The sequence below is a fragment of the Lampetra planeri genome, chromosome 79, assembly GCF_965212315.1.
Source record: "Lampetra planeri chromosome 79, kcLamPlan1.2.h2, whole genome shotgun sequence".
In the NCBI taxonomy this organism is placed as follows: Eukaryota; Metazoa; Chordata; class Hyperoartia; order Petromyzontiformes; family Petromyzontidae; genus Lampetra; species Lampetra planeri.
The window spans coordinates 1392535-1404681 of NC_136184.1; the positions used below are offsets into that span (position 1 = coordinate 1392535).

Below are 12147 nucleotides of genomic sequence, written 5' to 3' on the forward strand. Positions count from 1 at the left end.
AGGTGCTAAAGCCAGAGTGGAGTTAATGTTGTCATATAAACTACAATATGCCGTATCTATTACCTGTTGGGTTAGTCACAGTGAATAAACATACAGTGGAAGGCTTTTTGTGTTCAGTTTAGTTTGTTGTCCTTCCAGATACCTCCGATTAGCATGGTCGGCTACGTACTGTTCCAAAGAACTTCAACATACATATGTAAGAAAGCTCCTTGCAGACATCCATTTTCAGGGTAGTAGAGCTTTATTTCTCTGAAAGTATATACAGTCCGAGTGTAACGACTGCCACACTCATAATTGCTATGGCTATCTTCAGCCCCGATGGTTTCCACCAAGTGGGTTCTCGAACAGTCAGCCCCAATGATTTCCAATTAGTTGATCTCAAACAGTCAGCCCTGAAGTCGTCCACTTCTGGTCGTCAATTAGTCCCCGAGCAAGCACCCCCGCAGGCCTCTCTCCCCCTTATATACTCGCTCAGCCCTGCCCCTATTGGACAGTGGCCCTCCCACTTTACTGTAACACGTGTCCTTAATTAAATAATGATTACAGTGCCGAATGGCCACCTGTTTCCAACCATCTTGTACAGTCCCCTACATAACACCCCCCCCACCCCCGAAAAATATAGCCGGCCTTTTTCGCACGTGTTTGTTCACTGATCGCGATCTGCCAGACTTCGCTGTCGTGGCTTCGCAAGCTTCTTGCAACCTTTCTAGTGGCAGCCTGAGGGAGGCCAGACACCAAACCGATTTAGCAGGGAGGGCTACCAGTTGGTCTTCAATAGTCAGCATCAAAAAGAAAGGGGAGAACCTAGTCGATGCATGTGGCACTCTACGGTATGCCCCTAGGATGTGTAAGTCCCAGTCTGTCTGATCATCCGTAACAACATGGCACAACATTGCGGACAGCGTGCAGTTTAGCCTCTCTACTTGTGCGTCGCACTGAGGGTGAAGATCGAAATGTTTTAGTGCCCATGATATCACAGACATTGTGCAACAGTTTAGCAAAAAAAATAGATCCTGGTCTGTGAGCAGTTTCTCAGGGGGGCCTTTGCTAAATACATACCCGTGAAGAAAGGCCTCTGCTATAGTCGCAGCTATTTGGTCTGGTAGTGGCCATGCGATGGGCTAACGAGTGCAATACTCTGTCCCAATAAGCACATATTTACTTCCCCTTGATGTTTTAGGGAATAGACCCAGGATATCCAACGCCACCTGCTCGTTTACCCTTGACACTCGATCGACTGCAGGGGGGGGGGGGGTTGTATCGGGTGGAAAGGTGATTTCCTTTTTGCACAATCTTGACAACGATTGACCCACTCGCGCACATCCTTCGACATTCCTGCTCAAAAATATTGAGATTGGAGCATGAGAAATAATTTACGGTGTCCAAAGTGCATACGTCTTTCAGCGTCCACTTCTAATAACTGTTGTTGTAGGGGATGGGTACAACCAGGCAACGACGCTGCATCCATACCCTTCCTGCTAACCACAAGTCAAAAATAACACCCTAACAAAATTTTCCCCTATCGCTCCTGATAAAACCGGTGTCCCCGTAGCCGCTGCTACAACCTGTCTGACGAGTTTCTTCCATTATGTTTTTGATGTTGCTCAAATTTTCCGTGTTGTGTTGCCCTGAGTTGCCACGATCGAGTGGTGTGCAGGTGATAATGGTGATGAGGTGTTTGATGACGAGGTTGTGTGTGTGGTCTGGCCGGGTTTCCATGGTGTCACTACTAGCCTGATTGTTGGGAAGTCCTACGGTGTTTCCCAGAGCTGGCTTGGTTTTCTCAGGTCGACTTCTCCTCAGCATCTTCTTGCGATGTGTCCCGGCCTCCCCCAGTGGTTGCAGTAGATCTCCGCACGATCCCGGGTTCCTCCGTGGGTCTGCCATGGTCACTGCTGTTGTTGTTCACGCCGTACGTAGGCTGTTGAATCCCCAGATGGCCACTGCCATCCCCTGCATGTGTCTGTGTCCCAATATTTCCATGTTCAATTGTCCTATGTGTATTGTTCCCGTGTAATCATGCCTCTGTGTCCCCGTGTTTTTGTGTTCCGTGTATCAGCCTCCCTGTGTCTATGTGTATATATGTCTCAATGCATCTGTGACCCAGTGTCCCCGTATATTTGTGTCTCCATTTTCCCACGACTCTGGGTCTTCATGTGTCCATGTCCCTGTGCCTCCATGTCCTTTGGTCCCTTTGTATATTCTTCACGTATCCCGTGTCCTTGTTCCACTGTGTCTACATGTCCCTATGTCTCCGTGTCACTAGGTAGTTAACACGAGCTGGGGTCTAACTCTGGGTGTCTGTGTCTGTTCTTTTCCCATATCTGCGTGTCCCCGTATCTAGGTAGTGAATGCGAGTTGGGAGCTGAATCAAGCCGCCAACTTCTCTCTCGTCCGTCTGTTCGCTGTCTCCTTGAAGACATCACTCCAGCCTCTAGATGACTTTGCATCAGTTGCACTCCCCTGGAGTCTCCCCACAGCTGGTAAGTATTCATAATTAATCACCTCTCAGAGTTTGACATGGGCAGTCCAGGAATTGACATCCTGTGTGGTAGGAATGTATTTATATTGAGCTCTGGTAACAGAATTGTGTTCAAACCTATCACAAGAAACCGCATTGATTAAATGCTTCAGCTGACTGAGAAACGTGACCTGCGTTCACTCAGTGGAACAGGTGGTGAACTTGTTCATAATATGAATGGACCATTTTGCCAGTATAAATATTATTTAAAAAAAGGCTTTACCCATTCTGACAATATATGCAGATATTCAAAGAACAAATAGACACCGATTACAAGGCATCAAGTCCACATTAAACACAAATATCAGAAAGTATGTGTAGTTGCGAAAAACGGTAAAACTTTTTTTTTACTTGGTGTTTGAACATTTGAACACATGTGTTTATTGCCGTAAAGGGTGAAGCATTGTATTTGTAATGAGACCCACCACTAGGGGAATAATTGAAGACACATCCATACTCAGGTCATCAATTTGCCAACCAATTTGATTTCCAAAAATGTAGTGGTGAATATCTGAACTGGTTCTGGGCATCTCCTAGGTAGACTAGCCCTCAAATGAGGACCTGGTGTGGTGTATTCAATATCAGCATAGAGCAGACAAAGGCGTAGTTTGGCGTGTTGCTAGCCAACCACCTCCTCATGTGCCATGTCAGCCCTAATAGGTGCTCACTAATTGAAATTGCTTAACCAATTTATTAGAGGTTACACGAGGAATCATTTATCTATACCTATGCATAATCTACGCTTCCCTGTGCGTCTAGACCGCCTAGGCATGGGAGACTACACCGTCTTCTCGGCCGTCTGTTGGTTCTTTGGCCGGAACCTACACCGCACTCTGGGAGTCCCCGTCGGGTTGGTGCAGTCCTGCTGGGGGGGAACCCCCATTGAATCCTGGTCCTCGCCCCGAGCCCTGGCGCGCTGTGGACTCAATTCACAGCCTCAGAGCAGGTACGTGTGATGAGGAAACTCCCATAGACCCACAAGGAGACCCTTTGACTTTCGTAGAGGCATCATATAATAACCACACAGAGTCTATTGTTGACTGTTTAAATTCTATTTGCCATGTTGCACTGGAGCCAAACCATAATACACTTCCCTCAAAACGCATAAAAAATATATTTTAAAATATTTTAATTTCTCCAGGTAAGGCCCACTGAGCTATATAGCTATTTTTCAGAAGCGACTTGTCCACAAATGACAGTTAAATGAAGTGGCTTATCACGTGTAAATTTATAGAGTAGCTAAATACTCTAAACGCATGTTTCTGAATGTGGAGGTCAAATCGGAGGATCCGAAGGAAAACCCACATGATCACAGAGAGAATGTGTAAACTCCAAATATGCAGTAGGTGTCATGGTCGGGTTCGAAGCCATTATATTCTGCATACCAGGCGAGGGAGTTAAATATCACCACCGCACAGCCATCTGTGTCTGGCTCAGGACCAAGCGTCATTTACAGGCATCTCCACTGATTCATTGCATGTGGCATCAGTACGTCGTGAGGACGCGGCATCACCATGTCATCTACGAGCGTTACCACTCGTTCATTGTTTGTGATGTCAGCAACATGGCATTTTTTTACAGTGGGAAAAAGAGGTATCAGAGGCAACTGAATGACTCAAGACAAGTTGACTATTCTAAGACTTTAGATCTATTGCCCACATTCAATCCCAAAAATTATAATTGAAAATTTTAAGAGGAAACTCAATATAAGCCTTTCACAATCTCTCTAATATTTGTAAGATGAAGAGCGTGGTGCTGGCCACGCAACCTCATCATGTGCCATACCAGCATTCAAAGGGGGCTCGCTAACAGCACCTGTCCCAATAGTCTATGTCGGTTTCACCAGGGACCATTGTCTTTTTCTTTGAGTGCAGTGGTCAACAGGAACCGACAGTGCTGTGGAACGCAATGATACACCCTCTGCTGAATATGACCCTCAAAGGGGTAATCTGGTACCAAGGTCAGTGACATACACACATAAACATGTGTACATACATTTGTAATGAGAGTGCGCCACCTACAGGACGACTGAGGGTAACTCCATGGACACCGCTAGGTTGACTAACATCCAACCAATAGGGGGATCCAATCTGAGTGAAAGGTAAACGGGCGGAGCTATCGGGAAAGCACGGGAATACTCTAGAAGGTTTCTTGAGTGGCGTGGCTAGAGGCGGGGCTTAGCCCCGTGGAGAGGAATATAAGGAGAGGAATATAAGGAGAGGAATATAAGGAGAGGCAGGGGAGGACTCTGGGTCGGTTTGGGAAGCCTGGAATCCGAGCAACATCATCGCCTACCTCTACTCATCACCAGCCACATTGCGGGCTCTGCCAGCGGAACCTCCCCTCTCTCCAGCGCGCCGTCAGCCAGCGGCGAGCGTGGGGAGAGAGAGTGCCGCGGCGGTGAGCAGGGAGAGCGTGCGCCACGTCCGTCGACAGAGCAAAGCCAGCCGCGGAGACGGAGCGAGAGACACGCGCTGTACAGCAGTTATAATATTATTACACATTCATAAACACATCACCAATAGGGAACCATCTCTCTACTGCAACTGGACATTGATCAGCCTCCCATTGTATCTATAACAGATGAAAATCCATCTCTACAGCCATGGAACGATTCCCAAACTGTCATCAAAGAACATGTTAAATCGTGTAGGGACCAGAAGACATCCCTGTTGCACCCGAGGTAAATAGAGATGGCTCTGCCCACCATCATAAAAGTGCTTAATAACTGTGAGAAGTGGATAAGGGACATTCTTTCAATTCTGTGAAACAAATCCTGTGATCTTAGCAGTTGTAATGGTGTCATATAGGGCAGCCTGCACACAATCACCAATCTCCCTCAGCAGTTCACTTGAGAAGTCATCTCCGCCTGGCGCTTTACCTGGCCTCAAGCTTTGGATCTATCTTTGCAATTCCTCAACAGATGGCACGTCAGTGCAACTCACAGCGGATGTATATTTCCTCAAATATTTGAGGCACAGCAGCCCCAGCAGGATTAAGCTCACCTTGCCCCATGATGTTATTTCAGCGTATGAGTTTCCCCTCCCAAAGGACCTTAGAGGAATTCTCAGATAATCTGCAAACCCAATATTTGGGATTGAAAATTACTCGCTTTCCCGAAATGGGTGCTGCAGCTTACGTTTTAATTAAAGAGTAATGTGTCAGTTGACAGCTCAGCTCCAGAGATGATCCTGATATCAAGCACATCGTCCTGCATTCGCTGTTACGTCACTATATAGTCCACCAGACTTTATTGGTTAAACCTGTCGTGCATCCATGATATGTGAATGCGCCGTTGCTGGAACAGCATGTTGGTGGCTACACAGAAGTCTCGCATTATCTTGCCATGGATTTTGAAGTGATCTGGCCTATGTCTCCCAATCACTTTGACCCAAGTACGAGCATCTTAACCCACTGGGGCATTAAAGTTACCAAATAAGTTGTTTTTATCCCAAGGTTGCACTTTAGCCAGTACCTGGGACAGGAGGTCAACGAAGGCATCTGACTCATCAGCGTTGCCCAGCTGCTGACACAGATGTCATCACATATTTGTATTTATCTTTGGTCGAGGCGTAAGCTGCCACCACCATTCCCTGAACTCACGGCTCACAATTGCCCAGGACTCACGGCTTCCCGCATCTAATTACCCACTCTTCATTTTTTTGCTCAGAAGAGCCACGTATGAGTTTGTGATTGTATGGGTGCTACAATGGGTCTCTATGTCAGTAAAACCTCAATGAGTCCAGGGTGACACTCAAAGCTGTGCACATATAGATCCAAGAATCATCTCTTGCCAGCTCAAAGTCAGCCCCAGCCATACACCTGCTATTCCCAAGTACTGAGTCTGCATCTCTGCACTAGTCTATGAATCTCAGTGTGAGTCTATGGGTATTCAAGTGAGTATAAATATATCTGTGTGAATCTACGAGTCTCCATGCGAGTATGTACAGGCAGACCTCGTTGAGCGCAACCCTGTAGATCACCAGCATTCTTTGTCCTGGAGAAAATATTTTTGCAAAAAATATAATCAAAATATCTAAACAGCGCTTGAGTGTGAGAACACGCAGCATTAGTGGCCGGGGAATTGTACCCGCGCCCATCATTTGCTCAGCGAATTGTGGAGGCCAACCAGATCCCACCCCTTGCAATTCGATTATCTCGATTAGTAGTCACGATTATATTTTACATTTAAAAAATACATTTGTTTAGCCAGGCGAGGACTTAACAGACTAGAATAGAGTATTAGGCTCCACCTCAAAGAGGCCTCACCAGAGATTTAGACTGAGGGTATCGCTAAGATCACGGAGGTCCTTGGAACTCTCCTGAGAATAATTCGGATTGGGAGCGCAGCAACACCACCAACCTCGTTTCCCACCACTGCCATGTATCAGGAGCACAGTAGAATTTACTCCTAAGTACAATACATAAGACTTATTGATGTTATGATAAAAACATCTTTAAATGTATAGTATCTAAATTATTATAAGCGCTATTACCAATACCCAAATGAAGCCCTCATATATCGCTGATATGAAAGAAACAATGCTCTCAATAACGCATTCACATGTATACAATGTATAATGACCAATTCTAGTGCTGATTTGATTTGTTTTTACTTATCCAGGAAAGCATCTTGAGCACTGAGGTCTGCCTGTGTATCTGTGTGAGTCTGTGGGTTTCCGCGTGAGTCTACGGGCTTCTGCATGAGTCTTTGTATATTTGCAGACCAGTGCTGCTTTCACCTTGAGCCACACAGGGACAACTGCCACTGTATGGTCCCCAAGTCTTGACTGCTACGGGGCAATGGGATGGTTGAGATGTTGATGTAAGGCTCTTTGAGATGCTGGGGTTTTTTAAGCAAGTACCACCGTACATGCACTTCTCTTATCCTTGTTCCTTGAGCAGGTGAGAGAAACACTGGGTACAACACTGACCTGTACAACTGCAGCTTCCCGGCCATGATTAACGACTGGCGTCGGGAATTCTACACAGCCACCAATGGCAACACAGACCCGCTTCTGCCCTTTGGATTTGCACAGGTGAGAAGTTAAACCATCCAGCAGTGGATTTATCATGGCTGGTACGTAAAAATATCATAATGATTGCCATACTTGACTTCATCACCATGCCCGAAACGGCTGATTGTTGTCGTGCTTTTCTTTGTCAACGACTTTTTGGAAACCCTTTGATCAAGGTGGCCGGCTATCTCTCAGGTGAGTCCCTAATAGCAGTACAAAAGTAAACTTTTTTTTCATATTCGACCTCTTTGATCAGAATTATCTCTCCCTATGTCTTTCTCCCCATGTCTCTATCCTCATATCTCTCCCTGTCTCTTCCTGTGTTACTTCTCCCTCTCCATATCACTCTTCCTGTATCTCCCAACATATCTCTCTCTTCATTTCTCTTTCCCCGTATCTCTTTATTCATACCTCTCTCCCGATGTCTCTCTCCCGTTGTCTATAGATCTCCACCAGTGACCCAAATGACAACACGGATTCATATCCACGCATTCGCTGGCACCAGTCTGCAGACTACGGTTTCTCCCCCAACTCGCGAATGCCCAAAACCTTCATGGCCGTCACCATTGACTTGTGTGACCGCACCTCCAGCTATGGGTGGTGAGTGGCTCACTTCAAAGTAATGGTCCCTTTCTCACCTCCTCTCCCATCACTCCCCTCCTATCCAGCCAGCCGACCAGCAGTCCTGTACGAAATGCAGACTTTATAGTGCACTTCAAGTCTATCCTCCAAAGGGCAGACTTCATAGAATCCATCAGGCCTTCAGCAAAAGTATAACAATCCAAGGAGCGAGCGGTGCATAGCAGATTACGAGAGGAATTAGCCGCTTTCAGAAACTATCCTAAAATTTGTGATTTTGCCGCAAATTCTAGATTTGAAGATTTCGTGACTGCAAGGATTCATACTCTTTGTTTTTTTCGGTAAAGTCACTTTGCCGCAAATGTGTTGATGTCTGCCCCATGGACAACAAAAGTTTCCTCAAAGTGCGGGAGTACCATGACTTACAGGAATCTTCAGATTGTTGGAGTGTAAATTGAAAGAGTTCTACTGTGTATAATATATATAGTGCAGTATATAATATAGTGTAGAAAATAGTGTAGTTTAGTATGTAATGTAGTGTATTTCAGTGTAGTATATAATGTATTGTAGAATAGTTTAGTATATATAATGTAGTGTAATAAACAGTATTGTAATATATGATGTGTCTCTCTGTGTAGGATCCACCCACGCTACAAGCAGGAGGTTGCCACCCGTCTACTGCTGGGTGCGATGGCTGTTGCATACAATGACAGTTCCTCCATATTCCAGGGCCCCTTCCCAGAGTTGGCCATTGTGAACCTCACAACCCAAATGCTCGTCATTAAATATGGACAGGAGCTAATCCATCACAATGGGGGACGGGGCGATTTTCAGGTCAGAGATCGTGTTACATGATATGACAACAATTATTGCGTTATCAGTTTCTGATACCTTTGTTATTTTGTATGACTATTTTTTCTATTGTATTGTTTGTATGCTTTGCTCTACTTCAAGTATGAATATAGATTGTTTATTCAACTGCAGTTCACGCCATATTATTCTGCTACAAGTTTTCTCATAATTGGAAATCATAATCTCTCCTATCTCTCCTCTACCTGTCCCCCCTCCCCTCTCCTCCACTCCCTCCTCTCTGAACCTCTTAACTTTCCCCCTAAACTTCCCTCCTCTCCCCACCTGTCCCCTCATTCTTCTCTGCCCTACTCTGCTCTCCTCTCTTCTCCCCTCCGCTGCTCTCCCGCTCCCATCTCCTTTTCTCCATCGCAGATCTGCTGTTCCCAAGTGCGCGGTCAGTGTCTCAATAACGACTGGCACCCAGCTCCAATCCTCTCTGTACAAGCCCAGAGTGTCTTCCTCAATATCTCCACCTGCATCAGCACCAGCAGGGCTGTGACGTCCGTCCGCTACGCTTGGTCCAACTGGCCATGTGAACTCCACGCTTGTGCCCTCTATGGAGAGGGGCCCACCGCACTACCAGCACCCCCCTTCATTAAGGACGTGCCATTGGAGGTAGTTTATAACGGCAGTGTCGGGGGGGTTCCTAACGGCAGTGTCGGCGGGGTTTATAACAGCAGTGTTGGGGGGGTTCCTAACGGCAACAGCAGTGTCAGCGAGGTTTATAACGGCAGTGTTGGGGGAGCTTATAACGGCAGTATTGGGGGTGTTCCTAACGGCAGTGTCGGGGGGACTTATAACGGCAGTATTGGGGGTGTTCCTAATGGCAGTGTCGGGGGTGTTCATAACGGCAGTGTCGGGGGGACTTATAACGGCAGTATTGGGGGTGTTCCTAATGGCAGTGTCGGGGGGGTTCCTAACAGCAGTGTTGATGGGGCCCTTTTTGGTCATGTTGGGTGGTTCATAATGGTCATGTTGGTGGGGTTCACAATGACTGTGTCAGTAGCTTTATAATACCATGGCTGGTAAGCTGTCATTCCTTCTCCGGTGGAGTCCACGGGACCCCGGCTGGGGTCTCCCCCTTGCCCACAGACAAAGACCATAATACATATTGCTTGGTCGACACTGCATGATATACCGCAATAAAATTTCCCACAATACCAGTATGGGCAGTACTCGGCTTAATTTATTCATTCCTGAGACCCGTTCGTAAGTCGAGTGGTTTCTAAATCGGAACACAATAATGCACTGTATTTAAATGCTCATATGGTGAGTGTTATGAAATGTGTTACGATTCAACAAAAATGGAAGAATTTTTACTCATAATTAAGAAGAAATACTGTACATTTAAAAGTGACAACGTAAAAAAATACTGTCTCTTACCTATTGAAAGTACATTTTTGTCTGTGTGTCTGCGCATGCCTTGCAATGCTTTTAAGTGACAAACTGTTGGGTGTATGTTTCAACAAAGTACACAGATACAACACACTAAGCCCCCGGACGAAAGAGCGGTATTTGTTTTTCCCCTCCGTCAAATGTAAACTAATGAAATCACAATCTAGATTTTAAGTTTTCGTGACTGCAGGGATCCATACTCTTTGGTTCCTTCGGTAAAGTGACGTAGTTAAAAAATTAAATAAATTAAATCACGACGTTTCGATTGCAACACAAGCAATCATCAGGTGGGAAAACCACAGCAAAAAAGTTTTTTGCTGAAGTGGGATAGAGAGTTGCCGTGGTAAGAAGTTATATAGGTAAGAAAGGGGGGGGAGCAAGGGGGGAGAGGGAGGGGTGGGGGTGTGGGGTAGGGGAAGGGCGAGCGAAGGTTCTCCACTTCGGCCCATCATTTCCACTATCAACTCACCTACCTACAAACTGGCCCGTTTTCTGTCTGATACCTTGCTTCCATTTACTGGCAAGACTACCTCAGCAGTACGTAACTCAGCTCACTTGGTCTCTCTAATGAAGGGCATTTCACTGTCCCCAGATTATTTTTTCGTCAGCTTTGATGTAGTTTCTCTGTTCACCAAGATTCCTGTACCTGACACCTTAGCAATAATTGAAGATTTGGTCCAACATGGACTGAATCCTGATGTTCTTACTCTGGTTAGGCACTGCCTTACCAACACTTACTTCACCTGGAATGGTATTTTCTACAAACAAAATGAATCTACCCCCATGGATTTCCCGTTATCACCAGTGATAGCGAATGTTTTCATGGAGAAATTTGAAACAGATGCCATCTAGACATCCACCCTACGTCCTTCCTTGTAGAAGATATATGGAGATGACACTTTCATCATTTGGCAACATGGCCTGACAGCATTGAACCAATTTCTCAACTACATTAATTTAATACCCCCATCCATCAAATTCACTATGGAAGTGGAGACGGATGGTAAGCTACCATTCCTGGATGTTTTGTTTGAGAAGAGACCTGACGGGTCGTTAAGACACTCTGTCGACAGGAAATCCACCCACACAGATTCCTATCTGAAACCTGATTCCCACCACCACCCGGCACAGAAGAATTCCCTTATCAAAACACTACACCATAGGACCCACTGCATTTCTGACCAACACCACCTAGCCAGTGAACTGGAACACGTACACCAGGCCCTCAAGATGAATGAGTACTCGGACCGCATTATTCGCAAAGCTGTTTCTCCAACCATGGAGAAACAACGTTACCAAACATAGCAGGTGTTACCAAAAAGATTTCCAAAATCTTAAACAAACACAAGATCCAGGTCCGATTCAAAACAGTACACAAAATCCGTGATCTAATCCCATCTTCTTGGTTCTTTCGGTAGAGTCACGTAGAAGGGAAGTAATAAAATAATACAAATAAAACATAATAAAATAAAATAATTCTCACTACGTTTCGGCTACAACGCAAGCAGCCGTCTTCAGGTGAAGAATGAGACACTACCAAGCTAGGAGCTTATATATACGCTGCGTTGGAGGTGCAAGAGCGCCTTAACAAAAAGAATGTGCATATGAAGAGGAATTTAGCATATTCATAAATTCCTCTTCATATGCACATTCTTTTTGTTAAGGCGCTCTTGCACCTCCAACACAGCGTATATATAAGCTCCTAGCTTGGTAGTGTCTCATTCTTCACCTGAAGACGGCTGCTTGCGTTGTAGCCGAAACGTCGTGAGAATTATTTTATTT

General features: G+C 45.6%; 1 protein-coding gene across 4 annotated transcripts in view; it reads left to right on the plus strand.

Annotated features, from left to right (window-relative positions):
* The window catches only part of LOC144738264 (sialate O-acetylesterase-like), a 36368-nt gene extending 26232 nt beyond the window's left edge, over positions 1-10136 (plus strand). For 2 of the 4 annotated variants that reach the window (XM_078621281.1, XM_078621282.1), the window contains exons 6-12: positions 2345-2483; positions 3281-3467; positions 4396-4481; positions 7427-7560; positions 7985-8139; positions 8757-8952; positions 9343-10136. In XM_078621281.1, coding sequence (XP_078477407.1) covers positions 2345-2483; positions 3281-3467; positions 4396-4481; positions 7427-7560; positions 7985-8139; positions 8757-8952; positions 9343-9984 — 1539 coding nt within the window. In that variant the 3' untranslated portion in view covers positions 9985-10136. Of the gene's footprint in view, positions 1-1559; positions 1658-2344; positions 2484-3280; positions 3468-4395; positions 4482-7426; positions 7561-7984; positions 8140-8756; positions 8953-9342 lie in introns of those variants that run through there. The other 2 variants (XM_078621283.1, XM_078621284.1) reach the window with 2 other exon arrangements.
* Positions 10137-12147: the final 2011 nt, after the last annotated feature.